The 24,294-nt window shown below is 37.7% G+C and overlaps 1 protein-coding gene across 2 annotated transcripts; it reads left to right on the top strand.

Annotated features, from left to right (window-relative positions):
* On the top strand, nt 1-22,979 carry LOC121405601 (cytochrome P450 4V2-like). Of its 2 annotated transcripts, XM_041596530.1 has the most exons (11): nt 1-447; nt 889-1,007; nt 3,295-3,380; nt 7,389-7,582; nt 11,209-11,278; nt 14,874-15,000; nt 18,257-18,460; nt 19,195-19,297; nt 20,636-20,770; nt 21,982-22,161; nt 22,549-22,979. In XM_041596530.1, exons 1-11 carry the CDS (start codon nt 282-284, stop codon nt 22,710-22,712), a joined length of 1,548 nt encoding a protein of 515 aa, XP_041452464.1. In that variant the 5' UTR covers nt 1-281; the 3' UTR covers nt 22,713-22,979. The 2 variants fall into 2 exon arrangements, with proteins under 2 accessions (XP_041452464.1, XP_041452465.1); XM_041596531.1 differs by lacking the exon at nt 20,636-20,770.
* Nucleotides 22,980-24,294: the final 1,315 nt, after the last annotated feature.

Genomic DNA, 24,294 nt, shown 5'->3' with positions numbered 1-24,294 from the left:
AGTTTTTACTCAATGTTCTTGGTGTACTGATAGGTCTATCATCAATTATGTTTTAGATCGGGTGCAAAACTCCTCTTTTCTCTGTATTGCCATGACTGACTATATTATAGAAGTATATAAACTGCTTGAATAGATACGTTTAGCCCGGTAATTATCAACCCTAAGGTCGTAAAGACGCTATCCATGCTATTTGTATATAGTTGGTAGTCATATAGCGGCAGTCATATACTAGCCACAAAGTGAGCCGAAAGAGTTCAACCAAACAACAGATATCATCGACCATGGAATACGGCCTCGTCCTCCCGTCCGTTCTCCTTATCGCCTTCGTAGCCTTGGCATCCATGATCGTCAAGGCCATCCGAATTTTTGTTTTCATCAGTAAATTCGAGGGACCCCCGGCGCTTCCTCTTGTTGGCAACGCCCATACGTTCAAGAGCGACCAGAGAGGTAAGTAAGATGGAAATGTTATCCTCACTGGTGTAATCGCTGAATGTGGGGGACGTTGGGGACCAACCCCCCCCCCCCAAAAAAAAAAATAATAATAATAATAATAATAAATAATGATAATAATGATAATAATAAATGATAAATAAATAGATAATGATGAAAATAAATGAACAATAAAAATATTTTAAATTTTTCGTGCAAATTTGATTTGCTTTGAGACTATTGGGGAATTCAAAATCGGAGAATAAAGCCGAATGTTTAATGCTTGTTTTGCTGATTATTATTCTACAGCGGTTATTTGTTGCATTCAGTTATGTATTTATTGATTTGCTTTCTACAATAAATAGTACCCTTTGTTGTTTTTCTTTGGATGATTGTCCATGTGTATCAATGACAAGAATCGCTGTTTTTTTTCATTATTTTTCCTCCACAACAAAACAGAGTTTTTTGTTGACATGAGACATTTGATGGATGAGTATAGGGCTAGAAGCGGAGGGCTAATGAGAATGTGGCTTGGACCTGTTCCGGCTCTGGTCCTATATAAAGCCAAACATATGGAGGTAAGTGACTTTTATTCTGATCTCTGGGCCCGTCTTACAAAGAGTTACCATTGATCCGATCAATCCCAACTATGGAAAGCCATCAACATCTAGTGATGTTTGTTCAAAATATTTTCTTAACTATGATGTATAGTCATGCATTCACTTTTTTTTCTTGAAATTTTGCTGTGCTTCTCTTTGTTTACAAAAGACATAATGCAAATTTCCTGTAAAAAGCAGAAGCGGATCTAGATGTAGGGTTGGGGGGTTGCAACCCCCCCAAAAAAAAAATCCGGGGAACATTTTTTTAAATCTTATCTTTCTTTAAACTTGTTATGTTATTTTATTCTATTTCTATGTATTTGTTTCATTTATTATTATTATTATTATGGAAAATGCAACTTAATTTTACAAATTTTCATGGGGGTTAATTTGGCAACGACCTCTATACCAAAAATAGTGGTGTTTTAGATGCAAGAAAACGCCACTTTCACACACAGATTTTCAAAAATTTTCCCTACTGTGGGAGGGGGGACACCCCCCTCCACACCCTCCCCCTCGCTCGCTTGGACTCGGTCGCTACGCTCCCTCGAATACCACCCCAACCCCCCCCCCCTTTATAGAAAGTTGGATCCGCCCCTGGAAAGAATTATGAAATTGACGGATTTCCAAAGAGTTACAATTAATTGGATCAATCGTAACTCTTTGTAAAACGGGGCCCTGATCTAAGGTGACTAGTCAACGTACTGATCTAATCCAAGTTCAATTTATCAGCTCACATTACATTCGAGTCATTCATAACGGACAGTGAATATTAATGTAAGAGTTTTCTTCATCATTAAACGCGAGGGAAGAACCACGTAGTTGTAATGTAAAGCAATTTTTTTTTTTGGGGGGGGCGTTCCATGATTTTAACACATACCATGGACTAAGTTAGACCGTACGTACTTCAGAAAACAAGCCTCAATGGTGTATCTAAGAATTTACCTGGGCCAAAACTGCTTCGATTGGGGGAATGGCCTTTTCTATTTCTTATTTTATGCTACAAAAATCTATATCGTGTACAAAGTCATTTCTTAACAATACCTTCCTCCATTATTGTGTTTTATTATTGTTAGATGCATTAAGAAAGAGCTAGCTACGGGAAAGTAGGCAGTTTGAATAATTATTGTTTCCTGGAGATTTACAAACAGATCTCTTGTCTGTCTGTGAACATCTTGGGATTAACTTGCATTATCATGATTATCTTAACGAGCGACTTACAAAACTAAAATTTGTCTGAAAAAAATAAGTTTTAGATAAATTATGGAGGCGTATTATGGAGAGAACAAGCTCTGGGGAAAATAGGCATAGTTTGATTAATTATTGTTTCCTGCAGAAACAGATCTCTGTCTGTCTCTGAACATCTTGTGATTATCTTCCATTGTATTGTTAATAATGAACGACTTACAAAACCGAACTTTGTCTGCAAATCTACAGTTTTGGATAAATTATGATGGTGAACAAAAAGTAGGCATATAGTTTGATTAATTATTGTTTCCTGTGCAAATATATCTCTGTCATGGATATCTTGTCATTATCTTTCAACATCTTGTTAATAACGAGCGACGCACAAAACCGAAATTTGTCTGCAACTACTGCAAGCCCAGTAGGGGAGAAGAAGCAGCTCTCACCCCACCCCTCCCCTCTCTCCCCCTCTCACATCCCCCCTTCTCTCTCTCCCTCTCTCTCTCTCTGTGACAAGTCATCTTACGAAAAAGATTCATGATTAGTTTCTTAATCAAATTTAAGGCTATAAAATGAAACGGATGTCTGGTATGTAAGAATGTGTCACCAATGCGAAATTAGTTTCAATTTGTTTAAGTGAATATAGGGCTCATAAATATATAATTACACACCCCGGCCCTCTCGTTAACAATATTGTAACCCTTCTTTATTCCATTTAGTTTTGCAAGCTCTTTTTTCACCCCTCTTTCTTTTCAAAATCTTTCAAAATCATAGCGGGTCGCCCCTACCTTTTTAATGTCCGCCCCTTTGTTCAGAAGACATACAGTTGTGCTCAAAAGTTAGTGAACCCCCCCCCCCCCGAAAATGCACTCCTTCATGCTGGGTGTTGAGAGAAGACAACAACACTACAATGTTTGGCAAGCCCAGAGAAACAAACTTTATTGGATGCGATATTTTGATACCTGACTTCACGATTGAATATCTAAAATTTGGCTGAACTTGAACACATTATGTTCATTTTCTGGATATGAGGTCCACTCACGTTTGAGCATCACTATAATATTGATTATCTTGGTATCAGGTCGTATTAAACAGCACACGTCATATCAGAAAGGGATACATATACAAGTTTCTTGAACCATGGCTTGGATTAGGGCTGCTGACAAGGCAAGTATAACTACAGTCTCTTAAACAAAAGTATTATTGTTATTATTATTGTTATTATTATCATTATTATTATTATTGATAATAATATAATTATAGTTGTTTTTATTATCATTATTATTACTATTATCATTGTTATTATTATGAAGATGATTATTATTGTTGTTGATGTTGCTGTTGTTGTTGTTGTTGCCATTGCTGTTGTTATCATCATCATTATCACCATCGTCTACATACTTCACTTTCCCTACGTACGGTCGTATATTTTCTTAAAGCTGTGTTTTACCACAAGTACTATGAAAAAGCCCGGAGGCCAATTTAATTCAATGGAAATAATTAATCATTCGATACATAAAATGTCCACGATGTATGACATGAATTATAAAACAAAAAATATAAATCCGGTGAGGGAAATGAAACTAAACTAAAGCATGTTTATGTTCACTTCTAAATTCTTTTCTTGCCACCCTTCATGGTGTTTGATAAGAACCGATAACATGGGTCTTATATTTATTACGTTTGTTTATATGATTTATAATTATGATTGATCAATTAAAGGTAAATGCTAGTTTTGGTGACGATATCAAAATGAGTTCGTACAGAATCCAATGAAATGACCACTAAAGTGTCTGTTTGTATAAATAAAACGCATGTGCCAAAGGATTCTGGAAGAAATTGTGTAATTGCTGAGAAATCAGCAAATAAGCACGGGATTCGGGTAGGGCGTCGGGCCCGACCACTGATCTCTATAAAAAATCTAGAGATCAGTGGGCCCGACGCCCTGAGCAATAATTATACATTGTCCCACGTGCGCTTATCTGTGTTGGGGATTTTCGGTGTGAACATTTTTCAGCGTAGATTTCAAGATTTCACAAAGTCCAGTTAATGTAACTGTACCAGATCTAGATCCTCGATGATATACTTGCAATTAAGCCTTGTTTTACAGACTTTCTCATGAAATCAGTGTTAACTGCAACTACTGGAATTTCTCTTTAAGAGGTGATTCTAAAAAATGGGCAAAAGAAAATAAGTGGGTGTTGAATTTAGGAAATATCATTATATTCCACCATTTTCTTTTTTTTTTCCTTTTTCTTTCTTGGTCATGAAATTTGTTGGGGTCCAGTGCAGCTCCAATCAGCACGTCTTTGCAAACTTTATTATGCTGATAAAATTGCAAGTACCTCTTAATGATCAAACTGCACGATCAATTATCAATGTACACAACGATAATGTTTTGTGATAATTATGAGATGGGAAATCGCAAGGGAGCAAAGTTTACTTATATATTCTAAATGTGTATTAAAGGGGTACTCCGGGCTGAAAGTATTTATATCTAAATAGAGTAAAATTCACAGAGCTATATAATTGCTGAAAATTTAAACAAAATCTGATAAGTTATTGAATTTTAATGTTTAGCATGATTTTTTGTGAAAATATAGGAATATGCACGTCATCATGACTATTCATTAGGTGGGCCGATGATGCCATATCCCCACTTTCCTTTTTCTTATAATTGTTTCAGTTTTTCATACATGTGTGAATAACGTGTCTCCTCTGTCATGAAATAAGTTGCAGCAATGAATATCTAATGCACTAAATCAGTTGTCAATCTAAATTTTTCAGTTCTTGGTAAAAGAAAAATTCAATAACCTAATTTCATATGATAAAAAACAAAAGAACAAGTGGGGATATGGCATCATCAATATGCTCATTGACTATTCATGAAGACATGTCTTGAACTGTTTCACCGGAATAATGCAAATCTTTAAGATGCCATAACTTTGTTATTCGTTGTCCGATTTTGATCAAATTTTCAGTGTTTTGTGTGTCTGATTTTTCTTTATCTATTTAATCCATATTTTCAACGAGGAGCATCCCTTTAACTGTGATCAAGCGTTGAAATGGATAATGTTGAATGAAACTGTAAATCTTCAAAATCTATCTAAGTTCATCTGAATGCTCCCCCGAATCATGGTTGGCTTTTGAATTGACCAGGATGGGAGCCGGCAAATCTGGCATTCGAGTAATAAGAAACAAATATGATCCGCTTAAACTGGTAAAAAAATAATAACCAGGCCTAAATCAAAGATACTCCATTTTTTAACAAATCTTTGTGTAATGGTGTCCCTGGAAGCATATACCAACTTTGCACAGGTTGCGGGTGGGGCGAGAGACGTAGGTCCATGCTGTACACAGCAAAAACTGTGGTGTTAACCGGTGTACATAGAGGACCACACCAGTAATTTTACAACGGTGTTAAATTGGTGGTGTTAGTTTACACGTAAAGGTGTTATTACAACACCTTTTGTTGTTACATTTACACTCTTTGGTGTTATGTTTAATCTCTAGGGTGTAATTTTAACACCTCAGGGTGTGGTCGTGAACACCAATTGGTGTCAGTTTTAACACCGCAGTTTTTACAGTGTAAGCAACTACCGTTTCCTGCATGTATGGTATACTTGCAATAAATGAGTCAAAATATGGCATAATGTTAAGATACACAAATATAAAGTTTTATTTGCTACAATAATGCAATGATTAACATAAAAAATGAGTAAAAATGCATCCAAAGGGAACATGTTTGCTGCATGTGCAGTTTTTTTTTCTTCCATATTGGCCAAAATGCATGTTTTAAGAGTAAATTTCAGCGCAACAGCGTAAAATTTACAAAGCATTTGGTATCATTTTACCCAGCAAGTTCCCATTTTACCTAGTATTGGGTGAACTTTTTTTAGAGTGCACTTACCCATATAATTTGCTATCAATTAATTCCAAAGGAAATCTCTTAATTCCTTCGAATCACATCTTATATTAAGTACGCCCCCATCTTTAAAATTCATTCCGGAAATTTCTTGTATGTGTATAAGAACAGAAGTTTAGATGTTTCCTATTCTTGTTTACAAACAGAGCACATCTCAGTGTCTATTACTTTCGCTTTCTTTAAAGGACAAGTCCACCCCAACAAAAACTTGATTTGAATAAAAAGAGAAAAATTCAACAAGCATAACACTGAAAATTTCATCAAAATCGGATGTAAAATAAGAAAGTTATGACATTTCCAAATTTCGCTTCATTTCACAAAATCAGTTATATGAACGAGCCAGCTACATCCAAATGAGAGAGTCGATGATGTCATTCACTCACTATTTCTTTTGTTTTTTATTGTTTGAAATATGAAATATTTTGATTTTCTCGTCATTGTCATGTGAAATGAAGTTTCATTCCTCCCTGAACACGTGGAATTCCATTATTTTAACATTTTGTGCTTCAGGCAAGGAGGTCCTAATCGTCAAATTCGTAAAAATTGAAATATTGTTTAATTCAAACAATTAAAAAACAAAAGAAATAGTGATGGAGTGACATCATCAACTCTCTCATTTGGATGTAACTGGCTCGTTCATATAACTATTTTGTTAAAAATAAGCGAAACTTTGAAATGTCATAACTTTCTTATTTTACATCCGATTTTGATGAAAATTTCAGTGTTATGCTTGTTGAATTTTTCTCTTTTGATTCAAATCAATATTTTTCTGACGTGGACTTGACCTTTAACTTTGATTTTACTAGTAAGCATCTTATATCGGGAATAGCTTTAAAAGGCAATGGGTATATCTAAAATAATTGTTATCTATAGTATACATGTGCTTTGACATCGAATATATTTCAGAAGTAGGGGTTTGATAACTATTTTCTTTTAATATCATTAAGATCTTGGTAGGCATTTTTGATACACAAAAGTTTGTATTTCCAAAACCTATAAAAATATCCAACTTTTTTATATACAAATATCGCTTCTCGACATATTGATATTTAATTCTCTGTGTTATAGTAGAAGCAATTAATCGCCACTTTAATTAACTGGCCATTTTCATCGACTAAACCTTAGATAATAAACCAATATCAAATAATTCTCTCACATTTGGCTATTCGTATCGTAGATAAACCACAACTTAGGCCCAAAATTTGAGTTAATCTCGAGCAATAATTTTGATTGTAATTATCTTTCTGCAGTTCCGGTCAGAAGTGGTTTCATCGTCGTAAGCTACTTACTCCGACCTTTCATTTCTCCATTCTTCAAAGTTTCCTGGATGTTTTCAACGAACAAAGTATGATCTTGGTCAAGAAACTTGAAGAGTTCACGGAGAACTCCGCCCCGGTCAATATATTCCCCCTTATTACTTATTGTGTTCTGGATATCATATGCAGTAAGTCACCAACCGCCTTTGGTTTATATACAGAAAGCTGTCGCTCCCCCATTCAAAAAAAAAGAAAGTAAAACAAAACATTCTGATCATAATTACATCCTCCAAAATCTTCCCCTTTCAATGTTTTTTTTAATTTGCGGCGGAATCTAGGGGTTGTTGTTTTCTCAGAGCATTTTTTTTATAAAAGGGAAAGACGATGACAATTCTAGCAAAAAAGTGGAAGAGGTATGATCTGCTCCGTGCATGTACCCCCCCCCCTTGAACGAGACCAACGTCAGTTTGAATAGCAGGTTAAGATTTTGGCGCTTTCCGACAGTGAGGTGCCACTATGATCAGAGAGTATAGGCAAGGGGGTAAAACCCTGAACTAAACAAGTTGACATGATGTACTTGGACATCCTTCTTCTGATCGTTGTCTTAATTTGTTTCCCAAATTAGCAACGTCCCCAAGGCCAGCTTGTCCGGGGCCATTCAAGACCGAATATTATGATATTATTTGATGGCAAAGGCCGCTGATTTCAGATGAACCCAAAATACCTGATATTTCTTTGCCCAGCGATGCTCTTTGCTCTAATTGGTTATGTAGCAGGGGCCGCAGAAGCGGGGGCTGGGGATGGGGGCTTCAGCCCCCCCCCCCACGTTTTCCCCAAACCGTGTATGAAAACAAAATGACCATAGGATTGTGATTTTTTGCACGGTAAGCCCCCCCCCCCCTTGAAAACCGTTCCGCGGCCCCTGTGTAGGCCTATCGTTTTCCAACACCTCCATTGAAAAAATACATGCTGATATACATGTTCAGTCATAGATATAATCCATATAAACCCACACCCACCAAAACCACTAACCATATTCATGTTAATCTTTTGAGGACGATTAGTTTTTGTTTAAGTTTACCTCAGGTTTTCCGATTGTTTTGAATTCAAGGTGTCTGGGAGTCTATCACTCTTAAAATTTTGGGCAACATACTGTCCACACAACAATTGGTTTTAAAAAGATATCACATTTTGGGTAGTTTTCACCCAAAGCGCACGCATCGTTGGTTCCCAGAATTGGATAAAGTTTTAACCATATGTTGTGTGGGCAGTACAATGTTGCCCAACATTTTTAAGAGTGTGCAGACTATTTATTTTATTTCAAACCAATCCGAATGGCTGGGCCAAATTCAAAGTTTTCATTATAGTTTGATGAAAAATGAAAGTGTTATCATGCAGCTATAAAATATGACATTTCCTCTTTCGATTCCTGCAACCTACTTTTGAATCATACAGCCAGAGTAATTTTACATCAAATATTTCATGATGAGTATATTCGTCTATGATTAATGAGCCTAGAATCTTGTGGACGGTACATCCATCCACTCCATATCCGAAGAACAGGCGTGGGAACAGTAATAATATAAAGATCAACATGGATAAAATATTCCCAGCCGGCCATCTTAAAACTTATCCCTTCACGTATAAAAGTTCATTATTAAAACATGATAAAATAAAACTCTTGGAACATATAGATGTATAACATGTATAATCAATATAAAATATCGTTTAGCAACTGTTCATTAAATGAAACATCCAAGTTGTGCAAACAGCAGTGGTTTTTTCACATTTTCTGACATGCGGACCTGTACTTTTACTTCAAAATGAAAGCTTATAATGTGAAATAATCACATTTGTATTTCCATAGTAAAATGGCAAAGATTTGCTCTTTCAAAAAATGAAATGTGATGTGCACGCGCAAAACATCTTTTTTTTACATTATACTATATAGCAGGGGTTTTAAAGTTTTTTTTTCTTTGAAGGGCCAGATGAGACTCCAATTAAACCTGAAAGGGCCAGGGTGAAGTGGATACTTAGAAGAAAAAAAATGTGCGCGAAGCGCAAGGACCCATGCGGTCGGGTCCTATATGCTCTCGTGTGCAAGCTGGCCCTTATTTGGGAGCATTCAATCCAACAAATTTATGACAGTTTCATATGGAACGTAGGCAAAATTATAAAAGATTTCAAAATACAGCGAGAGTCATTATTAATGATAAAAAATGTAGTACTTTGTTAAAAGAAATCTAGATTATACCTATACATACCTGGTATAGGGGAGACAGATGATCTCTTGAAGTATCAATATGTTTTTGTAGTCAAAGTAGAATGCATAATAGAGCATGTCTGTTGTAGACTCTAACAAGGGTGTCCATCTTCTAGTCACTTTCAATATGGGAAAAGTGACAGCAACAAGGTGTTTGAACCTTGGTACAAAAGGTGTAATTGCCAGACGAAGGCACTGGTGCAAATGTTTACTGGTCAAGCAGGGGCCGCGGAAGCGGGGGGGGGGGGGGGGCTCCAAAACCATGTACAAAAACGTAAAAATTACCAAATGATTGTGATTTTTTTTTGAAAACCGTTCCGCGTCTCCTGTCAAGGTATTCGATATGAGTTAGTTTTTGTGGAAAATGCACTTTCGCACTTGTATGTAGATCCAAACATGGTGAGAACAGCGCTGGTAATCTAATAAGAAAGTAGATCGAAAAGACAGAAAAGACTCCACTAAACATTGTTTAAAAGTCAAATTAATTTGACTGCCATTACTTTTATTACGGTTAGGTCTACATGGTTACAGAATGTAATCAAATTGAGCTATGTTTCATATTGTGACTTAAAAGTGATTTTAAAAAACAACCCAGCAGAGTCTCGTGGGCCGGATTGAGAAGCTCCGTGGGCCGGATCCGGCCCACAGGCCATAGTTTGAAAACCCCTGCTATATAGTATTGCATGCGTGCATGCATTGCAAAAAGTCTCCGTCACGTCATTTTCAGTGCACCTGCATGGTTTGAGCATCACGAACAAAATAAACGAATAAATATAAAGTAGGAAAGAAGGTGGATGGGCGTACTCGACAGTACACCCCCGCCCCTATCACTTTAAATAACATTTTTTTTTTTTAGAAACTGACAACATTCGGCATTTGCACTTCCCAAAATTCTCCCGGTCTCTCGACCCGGCCTTGACCAGAGGGTTGCGTCCGAGGACGTTCTCTCGCCCTCGAGATGACCCACAACACTGCAAATAAGACATTCTTCATACGGGGAAAGGGAGGGGGAAGAGGGGGCAGACTGCCCCCCCTGACGAGTCACAACCCATGCAAGGGACATATCCCTGCCCCCTCCCCTCTTACGAGTTACAACTGATCCCTGGCCAGCTCCTTCGAACTTGTATTTTTTTTTTCTTGCTTGTCAATTTTTTTTCTGGTACACGAAATCCCTTTAATTATGGTTGAAGAACTTCTTTTTTTTCTTGCTTGTAATTATTTTTCTGGTACGAAATCCTTTATTTGTGGTTGAAGACCTTTTTTGGCGGACGAATTTGCCCCCCCCCCCCTGTGGAAAATCCTAGGTACGCCACTGACAACGACGTTTCTTAGGGTTTCGTTCACCTGAACCTGACCCAAATAACAATGTACCCTCCTTTTTAAAGGAAAATACAACCTACTAAAGATTATTCTCAGACCAACGTTAAGATATTCATGTGAATAAACAAAATTATATTTTTGTATAAGAGCCGATGATTCATTGATAAAGTTATTTTACCAATTATGTTTTTTTTCTTTGTTATAATATATATATTTCATGTATACCCACAGTTACAGCGATGGGACGTTCTTCTAACGCACAAGGGGATGAGGATAACGAGTACGTGAAAGCAGTATCAAGGTAATAAAACAAGCATGCTGTTCCAATCTTCTTCTCTTTGTTTGATTATCATGATAGCTTTCATTGGATATTCAACGAGGATTTCCACAATATTTACAGACTGCACGCGCCCTGATTCAAGTCGCTGTTACGTTCTTCAGTTTGATTGGTCAAAAGTGCAAATCATCGTGATGACGCATGCGCACGGTGTAGCTGCATAGTCATCTTTTTATGATTTTTTTTTCTCTTTGATGTGAAGCTAACCAATATACATTGCAGATATCATTTTGTACGAGGATTTCTATCATAGATCCACATCATCCTCACCGAAACAGCTCGAGGTTAAAATAGGAGCCGCGGAACCGAAGAGGGGGCTGGGGTGCTTCAGCCCCCACCCCCTTTTTCCGCAACCGTGTACAAAATCGTAAAAATTACCATCTGATTGTGATATTTGCAAGGTCAGCGCCCCCCCCCCCCCCCCATCCCCACTTTCGGCTCAGCCCCACTTTCAAAACGCGAATATTTCTTGATACCCTTTGTTACGATCGGGGATGGAGGAATCTGACCATCTCCCCCCCTAGAATATTTTATGACATCCTAAATTCCTATATTCTGATGACTATGACCATAATGAGGTTACAAGACTTCTCCACAGACTGTCTGTGTGTGGCGAATCTAGAAAAAAAAAGATAAAAAGGAAACTTTAATTAAAGAAAAAACAAGAAGAGGTTATAAGCAAATTGAAAAAAAAATAAAATAGGAATAAATCAAAATAAAGTTCTGAAGAAAGAAAAAAGAAAGAAAGAAAGAAAGGAAGGAAGGAAGGAAGAAGGAAGGAAGAAGGAAGGAAGAGAGGAAGGAAGAGAGGAAGGAAGGAAGGAAGGAAGGAAGGAAGGAAGGAAGGAAGGGGGGAGGAAGGAAGGAAGGAGGGAGGGAGGGAGGGAGGAAGGAAGAAAGAAAGAAAGAAAGAAAGAAAGAAGGAAGGGGGAAGGAAGTAAGGAAGGAAGGAAGGAGGGAGGGAGGAAGGAAGGAAGGAAGGAAGGGAGGGAGGAAGGAAGGAAGGACGAAAGAAAGAAAGAAGGAAGGAAGGAAGAAAGAAAGAAAGAAAGAAAGAAAGAAAGAAAGAAAGAAAGAAAGAAAGGAAGGAAGGGAGAAAGGAAGAAAGAAAGAAAGATAAAAAGAAAGAAAGCAGGAAGGAAGGAAGGAAGAAAGAAAGAAAGAAAGAAAGAAAGAAAGAAAGAAAGAAAAAAAAGAAAGAAAGAAAGAAAGAAGGAAGAAAGAAAGAAAGAAAGGAAGGAGGGAGGAAGGAAGGAAGGAAGGAAGGAAGAAAGAAAGAAAGAAAGAAAGAAAGAAAGAAAGAAAGAAAGAAAGAAAGAAAGAAAGAAAGAAAGAAGGAAAGAAAGAAAGAAAGAAAGAAAGAAAAAAGGAAAGAAAGAAGGAAGGAAGGAAGAAAGAAAGAACGAAATAAAGAAAGAAAGGAGGAGGGAGGAAGGAAGGAAGGAAGAAAGAAAGAAAGAAAGAAAGGAAGAAAGATAGAAAGAAATTATGATTTTTTTTCTCTCCGGAATTTATTGATATGATGATAATGTACAAAAAGGATATATTAGCGCGTACCGTGACAGGTCAGGATTCATTTGCTGTAGAAATTGACGAGACAAAGGAAACGGAAGGGGAGAAATGCGAAATACATTTTGTAGGGTGGGCAGAGTGTTTTTTGAATCTGATAATGCTCTTGGTAAAGTTATGCATAGGTTTTGCCCAAGGCGTGGATTTGCACTTCAAACTTGATTTTCATCGCAGCAACAACAAAAAAATGTATGATGCAATAATTATGTTGAATTAAGGAGGTTTACGCAGTAAGCAATGCCTCTATTTATAGGTGACACTATTTTATTGGTACTGATTCTGATAAAGGTAGCATGTATTGGAATGTACATAAGACCAAAATGTGGTGGAAGACTCATCGTCATGGGTGGAAATCTGTCCCCTACCCAATGGTAGGGGGACCAGGGGCTGGAAATTTTGACAACCAATATAAGGTCGTTTTTACCAAACCAAAAAATTGACAAGCAAAAAAAATATGAAAAGGGTTTTCACCCAAAAATGTACGGTCATTGAGTCCAAAATACACTTATTATTGTATTTTTCTCCATCATAAAAGACCAAAAATAGTAGGGGGACACTTCATATTGTGTTCCCCCTAATAAAATAGTAGGGGGACACTTCATATTGTGTCCCCCCTATTATTTTTGGAGGGGGCGCCCCTTGGATTTCCGCCCATCCCCAACGTCGCAATTGTTTGTTGTTGTTTTAATTGACAAGCATGGAAATCGGACCGGTCGTAGTTTCTTGGACTGATTATTCTCTGTGTTACTTCACGCTTAAAATGTTGGGCAACATACTGTCCACTGTGTTTGGGTAATGTATGTTGGTAAATAAATATACTATTCTAGGCAATTATCATCCAGTTGAGCAAGATTATTACCCAATATGGACAGATTTTAACCAATAGTTGTGTGGATAGTATGTTGCCTAGTATGGTTAGAAGGGTAGAAACAATTGAAGGTACGAATTGGAACCATTTTGTTCTTTATTTGGAACCAAAAAAGGGGTTCTCAAAGAGTTTCTTAAAGTACTCAGGAACAGAGGCGTCGATCCTGGGGGGGGGGGCGATCGCCCCACCAGTGAAAATATTGGGGGGCAAACATATCGTTTTGCTCCCCCCCCCCCCATAATTCCGCATGTGCAAAAAATAAGATATGATTGTAATGTTACACAGACATCAGCAAGCGAGACGGAGATACACAACTCATTCTTTATTTAGAATCGTGCTTAAAATGTCCGCTTTTTCAGATTGGAATATATAAAAAAAAATTAGCTCCCGCTTCGCGCTCACATCATTTCTATAGCAAATCCTTATTTTTCATGATTAGATAGATGAACAGAATGACCCGTTTTCAGTTTTAAACACCAAAAGAATTCCCGCTTCGATTTGCAATAATATTTTGTTGGATCTTATTTTATTTATCTTGTTCTTTATTAAAAACTCAATATATATATATATATAAAACGTCTGCTACGTTATAATACGTTTAATAGGTATGAATATATGCTCTGCTTTATATAGCATTGAGCACTTTGCACAATCATCGGCATCTTCTCATCTATGAATATATATATATATATATATTCATATGTATGTATGTATAAATATATAACCTTTGCCGTTTTGCCGTTTTGCCTTTGGAAAGTTGATGATTTTTGCCCCCCCCCCCAATCTGAAAAATGGATCGACGCCCCTGCTCTGGAACCTTAAGTGCTATTATAGTTAACGAGTATTGCGATGAACGAAAGGGGGTTAAGGCGGGAGTATAATGACGATAATATTTTGCGTGGGTGGGTTGGCGTTTTTGCCTTATTTTTGAAAATTTACGAGAGAGCTAAGCAAGCGAATGGAAAAACTGATGAATTTCTTTTAATCAATGATCAAGTTAGAAAACATTACACGGAAATTAATCTTCCTTGGATGTTTCACTGATATTTATGACCATGTTAATTGTTTTCGAAGTTTTTGCTATTTTCTAATGATAATAATTTTCTCGATATAATTGCACAGAATGAGTGAACTGCTGACTGTAAGAGGAAAGAATTCATTGCTTTGGCCAGACTTCATCTTCAAGAAATTGGAGATAGGTAAAGAGCATGATCGCACGTTGAAAATTCTCCATGACGCCACAAACAAGGTAAGCTGGAAATGAAATATTCATTTGTTAAATGAGGGAATTACCTGTTCTGGGACCCGTTGCAGAAAGAGTTGCAATAAATATCTTATTTGCTTGAATAGCTCTGTTGTTCCTTTTTGATATGTTTTCTTTTAGCTTTGAATATTACTTCTTTAGGCAAGAACATTTTTTTTTAACCGAAGTATGGGAAACCCCCCTTTTTAAATTCCTTTCATTCTTTTAGCTTTGATTATTACTTCTTTAGGCAAGAACATTTTTTTTTAACCGAAGTATGGGAAACCCCCCTTTTTTAAATTCCTTTCATTCTTTTAGCTTTGATTATTACTTCTTTAGGCAAGAACATTTTTTTTTTAACCGAAGTATGGGAAACCCCCCTTTTTTAAATTCCTTTCATTGTGTTCTACAAAGGTAAGGTTATGGTGCCTTTGTAAAGTGGCCACGATGGGTGGGGGCTTGGGGTGACCCCCCCCCCCTTAATAAAAAAAATCACGACCAAGAAAAAAAAAGAGAGAAAAATAACAGAAACATACAAATTGAAATATGATATCATTTACTGAATATTGTGTCAAAATCACAAAATTTGATATTTTAATTATAAAAAGTGGAAATTTTTGCTTGCTCGCTTCACAACTGTTTAATACATTTTACCCGATCTGCCATATCTTGCTCCTTCAAAATTGACTCAATACAACTTTGCCATTGAAAGACATGAATCCCTTCCTGTTTGTCCAGTCCAGCACATAATTAAATTAGGTGAAGGATTCAATAACCCCTTGAAAATAGGATTCATAGTTTCCATAGCATTATTTTGTTTCACATACCAGTAATAAAAGGATTTGAATAATTTACAAATTCTTCCAATTAATAGTGCAAATCTTCTAACAAAAAGTCTTATTTTCTTACATATGAAGGACAATTCAAAGGTAAAAGAAGTTTGAATGACAAACAAAATAATTCAGGTAAATAAATAAATTTGTAAATGAAACTTGACAGCACAATTAGAAGGGTATGGCAAAGATAATGAAAAGATTAAGAGGAAGTCTGCTGATTAGCCAAAAGTCTGCTGATTAGCCAAAACATCAAATTTCTCATTTATGTCATCTTGGCGCAAGCCTCTCTTTAAACCCTCAACAAAAACTTCCCGTGTTCGCACAAGCATGAACAAAATTTATATTTTAAAACGGCATTTCAAAGATAAGATCTCAGAGCATCTATTAACATCAAATATAGATATAATAATTTGAAACATTTTTTATAGACTTTTCAAAACTGTCCCGTTTATTTATACGCACTGTATAATGTAGTAAATAAGTATAAGAACCTTGATCCATGAAGCAATAGTAGGCTTATGCAATCCTTTTAAGACGTCGAAATGGACATGATGTAAGTCCGCAAGCCTGGTAGGAAATAGTGACATAACTTAGATTCATCATCAGTTATTTTAATGTGTAAAGGGTAAAATCCATTTTGCGGACTCAAAAAAGATTTCTAAATTGCTTCACTCCATTAGTGGAGCTTTGTGTGCTTTCTAACTTGCTAATATTTCAAATCATGCAGTGTACATATCATGCAATAGATTATATTAAATATGGCTAGGACCATAAAAAAGTAAATTGCGTGTATAAAATGGCCCCAAAAGACAATTAAAACAAAAATTTGCACTAAAAAACATGAAACGATCGTTTTCAAATAAAGGCAAACCTCATCTGCAGATATTTACGCAAACACACTCACACAAAGCGGCACACACACCCTGACAATGTTATAAATTTATCATTAAGTAGGCCCTACATATTTTTTAACGGGATAAAGTTGAGCAATCTGTTAAAGAAGTTGGGAGTTGATTCCATTTTTATACCGTCCGGTAAAAGTTACTGAATTTCAAGAGTAAGAAAGATGGAAATGATATTTCTGTCGAGTAGCATGAATGAAAATTTGAGTTGAGTGAAAACATCATTTGCAATATTTCAGTCAAAAAATTTAGGAAATTACATGAATTATGTGAGAAGTCATGGGGCACTCTCTTGTTCCTTGATCTAAACAATAATATAATTTGTTTTGGCTAAATTCAGAGATAATCTTATCGGCTTTGAACCAGGTAGATAATTTTGCTATTTCCGTGTTTACCAACAACACAAGGTGTTTTTTTATGTTACTGTTACTAATAATTGCACAAATATCCTAGGTTTATTTGGATTCCCACATCACCCTTACTTTCCAGAAATAAGTAGGCCTATCAAGTCCACCCGAGGACACGACTGTACGCAGCATAGAGGACATAGTCCCTAGAAACTTTGAAATCTTACATTTTATTACTGAAAATTTTCACAATCTCTCTTAATAATAATATAGGTTATTTATATTGCGCACATATCCACCTTGTTAGGTGCTCAAGGCGCTCCTATATTACCCGGCTAAACTAGGCGTTCATAGCGCACACAGCTTTTTAAGGAATTACTTCCTACCGGTACCCATTTACCTCACCTGGGTTGAGTGCAGCACATTGTGGATCAGTTTCTTGCTGAAGGAAATTACGCCATGGCTGGGATTCGAACCCACGACCCTCTGTTTCAAAGTCCGAAAACTAATCCACTGGGCCACAACGCTCCTCGCTCTTTGTGCACGAAATCCCTCGAATTCACTTCCGACAATGCACAATTTCCCCCAAGACAACTTCAGTCGCTTCACTCCCTCGCGTCTCTCGAGTTTCTTGATTGTTGTATGCGTCTTGCCCCTCGGTCCCTGCCCCTTGGGGGAAAAAATCTGCGAACGACCATGCCCGAGGCTACATGATCTCTATTCAGACCGCCTGAAGTTCGTCAGTTCCAGGTATTCTCTGATCGGGAAATTTACCCCGATCAGAAAATACCAGGTATTTTGGTAATGTGCGTAATTTCCCTGAAAGAAAATACCCGCTAAATAGGTACTTGGCGAAATTACGAGAACTTTCGCGGGGATTTTTCCAAGGTCGCAGGTATTTTGGCGATGTGAAAGCAAATTACGGGAACTTTTAGCCCAGCGTGGCGGCGCCGTTGGTGGCTGCTGGGCTAGTGATTTTGAATCTCGCGCCTTGCCTGTTTATCAGACCATACTGCGCATGCTCGTAACTTCAGGAACTCATCCCGAAGGGCGAAGTCCCTGTTGGCAAAGTCCCTGTTGCGGTCTGTTATGCGTTATACAAAAAAGCTGTATAGAGCTGGAATTATTACTCACCATTTTTTTATCATAATGTTCATCACATTCGCATCACATCTAGATGATACAGGAAAGACTTCAGGATTCGACGAAAGACTCTCGGTCTTCTTGCAAGGATGATGATGATGGTAGTGGTGGTGACGGATCGGTTACAAGGAGACGCAAGAGAATCGCATTTCTTGATCTACTCCTTCAGATGCACCGAGAAGACGCGAGCTTCACGCTGGACGATATTCGTGAAGAAGTCGATACTTTCATGTTCGAGGTAATACATCGTTCCACTGTCACGATTCGCTCCACGATCGTAGTGATCGTAACAGATCGTAAGATGAGATCGTATCACGACGTGAGCAAGGCATTTTGTCTAAGCACGTTGCAGTTTCACCATTATTCAAATAAATGGAATTGTTTAATGCATTACGAATACCAATGTGAAACTTCTTTTATTAAGAAAAAACGTCAGTCGTGGCAATCGTATTGATCTTATAAAAAAAAAATTTGAATGGTCTGCGATGAATTACGAACGTGGCGTAAGGATCAGTGACATCAATATTCACTTTCTTGTGTAAACCATGCACTTATCTGTACATTGACGCGTGATGGGAGAGAGAAAAGGATAGTCAGGCGAGTCAATATGGACTTGTTGACCACCCTCATAAACAAAAGAAATTATTTTGGTCTTTCAACAATTTCGGTGCACAATTATCATTTCGTTTGGTTTCGTGGTGGCCCTTCTTGAATATAAATTCAATTATCACCAAGAGAGGGTGCTAGAATACCCACAAACGCAAATTTCGAATTTCCACCATGAATCAAATTATGAAAAACCAAATAAGCGTAGTCGGTTAGTGTTCACATTTGTATGTTTCGAATGTTAGGTCAAGGAGATCTCCTTGGTTAGATTATACCCAAGCGTGATACACACTGGCCATAACATTATTCCAAGTATTTTAGACTAGGTCTAACATCCTTTCTCTGATCTTACGCTCCATATCCCAGGGCCATGACACCACTGCTGCTGCAGCAGGATGGGCTATCTTTCTGATTGGACACCACCCGGATGTACAGGCTAGACTACACATGGAAATGGACCAGGTCTTTGGTAGGTCATGATAAACATTACTAACAGTTGAAAGTTTACTTTGGGCGGCTCTTTCTATGAGTTCAGAAATGTGGGGGGATGAATGAATGACCATGAATCAAGTGCATTGGCGGCGGAAGCAAAAAATTTTAGGAGGGGACAACCAAAATTTTTTTGACAAGCAAAAAAAAAAAAAAAAAAAAAGATTCTCAACCCAAAAATTTCAGGGAGGGCGTAGGAAAATAAATTGACAAGCAAAAAAAAAAAAAAAAAAAAAAAAATTAGGGGGGGACACGTCCCCCCTGTCCCCCCCCCCCCCCCGCTTCCGCCGCCTATGATCAAGTGGGTGCCTATAATCAAAGCATCCATTAAATGGTTCTCTTACATTGGCAAAAGGTGTGCTTGTGGCAGATCCAAGAATGGGCCCAGGCACATCCGGTCCGTGCCCCCCCCCCCCCTTGAGAGCAATAACAAATGTTCATTTATGTTAGGGAAATTTGTCGTGCATGCATACGCAAGTGAGGACTTTTCTTTTCTTTTTTTTTTCAGGGGGGGGGGGGGCTTGTCAATTTTTTCCTGACATGAATCACCATTGATTGTGAGGGAGTGAAGATTGTCATTATTACGTGTATTGTCCAAATTACAAGTCATTGACCTTCGGAACATGATTTTTCTTTGTTGTGTCCCTTCGTTGTGAATCATTTATGGGGCTGTAATTTGGTATATCAGGGAGGTGGACACTATACCCTCTTTCTTAAATCGTCATCCATAAAAGCAGTAAAAACGTCTCTACTTGTCATAAATTATGTAAATAGGACATGGCAAGACATGAAGCTATACCTCTCAAAAATGACTCAACGTGCATCCTCTATGTAGTATGATTATGCCACTCATTCCACTGAATGTTGTATCCTCGGAACAAAAATGGCACAGTCGTCGTAACCCAAGTTAAGGCTCTCGAGTGATACATTCCTCAGTGTCCCTATTCATACTATTAAAGTATGGTAATTGGTTGCCTTGAATAAATATGATAAACGGCCGCGGGAGGCGAATATACTTTCCGTACATGGAAACGCTATGGTACATGAATTATTCATAAGTTGAGCTAAAAAAACTGAAGTGCGCAGGCGCATGGACTCTATTCTATAGCTTCATCAATTTGTATATACATGAACGAACGGACGAGCACACTATTGTACATAAATGAATGAATGTATACAGTCCATGCGCCTGCGCACTTCAGTTTTTTTAGCTCAACTTATGAATAATTCATGTACCATAGCGTTTCCATGTACGGGAAAAATATTTGCGGCCGGCAGCATCGTAATTCATTAGTCTGATGATTTATGTACTTGACAGGCGATTCTCTGCGACCTGTGACGTCAGATGACCTATCCAGGCTTCCATATCTCACATGCGTCATCAAGGAAACCCTTCGTATCCTCCCTTCTGTACCAAGTATCTTCAGGAAGCTTGATGAAGACATCATCTTAGGTAACGTCCGTTCCACGATGCATTGAGCACTTACTTTCATGAAGCTACAGCCCCAACTGAAACGGTCTCTAATTAGACCGATTGTATGATCATTAATTTACCATTCAAATAACGCTAGCTTTCATCAGTTAGAGTCGTTTTCACTAACTGCGACAATAGAGGCTGTTTCAGAGAACACTATACCCCAATTTCCCCTTAATCAATTCTCTTCTCCAAGTACGACAAACCCACTGCCCCAAGAAAGCAATTTAAGTATCAAAACAACTCTTTTTTTTACCTCGGTCCGAAGATAACACAACAGCCCGAGCGCGGTCCCTGCAAAGCATGTCATCATTTTATTTACTTACTTTCCTTATTTCGAGGTCGATTTTCTACGTTCGAAATTGAAAATGAACTAACATTGGATTTCTGAATAGATTCAAGATTCAAATATTTATTGTCTGTAAAAACACAGAAATTCGGCCTCCGCTGGCATTAAAATTTACATGACAAACTTATTCAGCATTACATACAAAATACATAAATAATCAGTACAAAAATGACATTATACAATTCCACCAATTTTCAGCATTCTCTAGCACGCCCACACCACTGCAGATGCGCATAACAGCAGATTTAGCGGATCCGCGCCACAGCACCAGTGCGGCGAGCCAGAGAATACTGAAAAATCCAGATAAATAATGTAGTACGAATAAATTAGATTATGTGACGTTAAATAGAAAGCAAGGAATTCTGTAACTGGCACAGGAACAGAAAGTCATGGGACAGTGACAGAATTCCTTAAACAAAAAAAAAACAACAACAAAAGAAATACCATAAATAAGCCTTATAAAACATGCGATGTCTAATTTCATTCAGAAGGTCCTACTACAGGCAGAGAAGTCTTACGTAATAGCACAGCTGTTGTTTATCATTTCGTCCTTTGCTCAATGCTCATTTACTGGCCTGTGTAGGTGAAATTGAGACAACGGGGATTACCTGGCCCAGAAGGGTTTATCGGGGCTTGGAAATGTTATTGAGATTTTCAAACGAAATTTTGGGTAAAGAACCGCAGTTTGCAATCTGAACTGCGGTCTTTCTCCAAACGGGGGTTTGACGTAATGACTAGTAAAAAAGTATATGCCCGTCTAGATTTACATGAAACCATATTTGAATATTTACCTGACTACAATTCACTTTTTTTCACTACCTTGTGTCACTAATGATTATAGATGGGAAGGTTGTCCCGAAGGAGACTCTGGTGGCCTTGAGTATCTATGGTCTTCATCAGGACCCGGAAGAATTCCCCAACCCTGATAGGTTTGACCCGGATAGGTTTCTTCCTGAGAATGCAGAAAAGAGACATCCGTACGCTTATGTGCCCTTTTCAGCTGGACCAAGAAACTGCATTGGTAAGAGTCATCGGGACACCAGGTTGGGTTAGTCGAATGGCCACGAACGTAGAGGGCGTTTCCACTTTGATGCCGATGTTGTCGCCCTTTATGTTCGTTGTTAAATGGCCAAACTGTATTGGAGAAAGGGATTCGTGGTGGTTCAAATCCTTCTCTCTTTGGAGTCTGTGATTATTCTCTAAACTATTAGTGTGATTGATGGAATGTTCGCCTCTTGGATGGAAGGTCTTATGTAGTTTCGACCCCCTGATCGGCACTCTTGTCGGGCACTCGGCTTAGCATTCAGACCCCGAGTGAAGGGTTTGCACATCAGACTAGTTAAGTATGACTTCAAATACTTGCACTTTAAGTGATTTTTCTTTTTCATCACTTTATGAATGAACGCAGGTCAGAAATTTGCTATGATGGAAGAAAAGACACTCCTCGCCAGCATCCTTCGAAAATTCTCGATAAAATCTGTCCAGACCGTTGAGGAAGCTAAACCTGCTGGACAGCTCATCATTCGACCGATAGAAGGCAGTATGTTGGTTAAGCTCAGTAGGAGAAAGTAAAGAGATGGTATCAGTGGTAGGTTCAACAATAAAGAATTGTAGTTGTCATTGTCATTTGCATCTTGCCAAACAGGACCATCGTTTTCTGATTGGATTTTCCAGATTCAAACTTTAGATAAACCAAAATGAAACAAAAGGCATGTTACCAAACTATTTCATCCATTCACATTCGACTTTGCATAGAATGACGATTAATTTACACCAAATTTTGTTGATTCTCGTTTGATGATGACGATGGTGATTGAGATGATGATGGTGGTGGTGATGATGATGATGATGATGATAAGGATGATAACAATAGTGATGATGATAGCAAAAGACAAAAATGATGAAAGATATATGGATATTGCTAAAAAGAAGCATGCCTTGCATTACAAACGGACATGAATATAAATTACAAATAAAAAGAATCTCAAGATATTAATCAGTAAATGTAGCAGGGGACATCAAGAGGTAATTTTTGCAATGCACCGACAGGGCCGTAGCTAGAGGGGGGTATGGGGGTGTGACACGTACCCCCCAACATTCATGGCAGTCGGCAAAATGGAGGATAGGGGAGAAAAAGAAAGAGGGAAAGAAATGAAGAGAAAAAAGAAAGAAGGAGACAGGGGGAAAGAAAGAAAGAAAGAAATAAAAATAAAAATAGGGGTACTAACTTCGAAGAAGGTTATGACTTATAGAGTAAAGACAACCAGTTGGCAAATCCAAGTCCATGTAGCCAGGCTTCGAGCCCTACTAGTCAGCCGAATACAAAGGACAAAATCAGATGGAGCTATAATAACACACAAAGTAAGCCACCGGTCCTCGCCCAATATAAACAAGCTTGTAAGTTTGCAAATTATACCACAATCATTGACGATTTAACGAACACATTAGTTTTGTAAAATTAGAGGCAAGACTAGGTAAAGAAATAAAGGGTGGGATGAATTTCCAAGGTTTCATTTGAATAATCAAAGCCAAAGTATAGTTGGCAAATTATAAAGGGGGCCTTTTAAAGTGACAGAACACTTTGCAATCTACCAGTCAGCAAAGTGATGTACAAATACTGCCCCGTTTCAGATCTGAAAAGAACCGAACACAAGACTTAAAAAACTGGTAACTCTGCAGTTGGCAAATTCATTAAGACAAGTCTACAACTTGTAGACTTGTCTACTCCTCTCCCCCATCGGCTGGTACCCCCCCCCCAAAAAAAAAACCGAAGAAAAATGAGAAAAAGAGGGAGAAGAAAGAAACGTAGTGGGAAAGAAGAAACTATTGTACATTATAATGTTATATTATGTTATGTTGTATTACATTATTTTTTCATAATTTGACCCTAACCCTATAACTTCATGAATTCCTAAAATCAGTCCTTAAAATGTCTCCTTTTCTAATCTAAATATCAAAATTTTCAGCTCGCGCTTCGCGCTCGCATCATTGGATTTGTGAAATACGTATAGTCTTAGTAGATACCCTATTTGGATACCATGACTATGACTACAAAAACTCTTCATGTGTTTGGATGTGATTCTAACAAAATCAGCAATCGCTTAGCACTCGCATTCATCAGATGACTATGGTGAGATATGTATACTCTTAATGG

Source organism: Lytechinus variegatus, chromosome 18, assembly GCF_018143015.1.
Source record: "Lytechinus variegatus isolate NC3 chromosome 18, Lvar_3.0, whole genome shotgun sequence".
Taxonomy (NCBI): domain Eukaryota; kingdom Metazoa; phylum Echinodermata; class Echinoidea; order Temnopleuroida; family Toxopneustidae; genus Lytechinus; species Lytechinus variegatus.
This window is presented reverse-complemented; position numbering and strand designations above follow the sequence as displayed.

Coding starts and splice junctions, on each gene's coding strand:
- LOC121405601 (XM_041596530.1), top strand. CDS start 282: ATGGAATACGGCCTCGTCCTCCCGTCCGTTCTCCTTATCGCCTTCGTA. Junction 3,381..7,388: donor GGATTAGGGCTGCTGACAAG/GCAAGTATAACT, acceptor ATCTTTCTGCAG/TTCCGGTCAGAAGTGGTTTC. Junction 7,583..11,208: donor TGTTCTGGATATCATATGCA/GTAAGTCACCAA, acceptor GTATACCCACAG/TTACAGCGATGGGACGTTCT.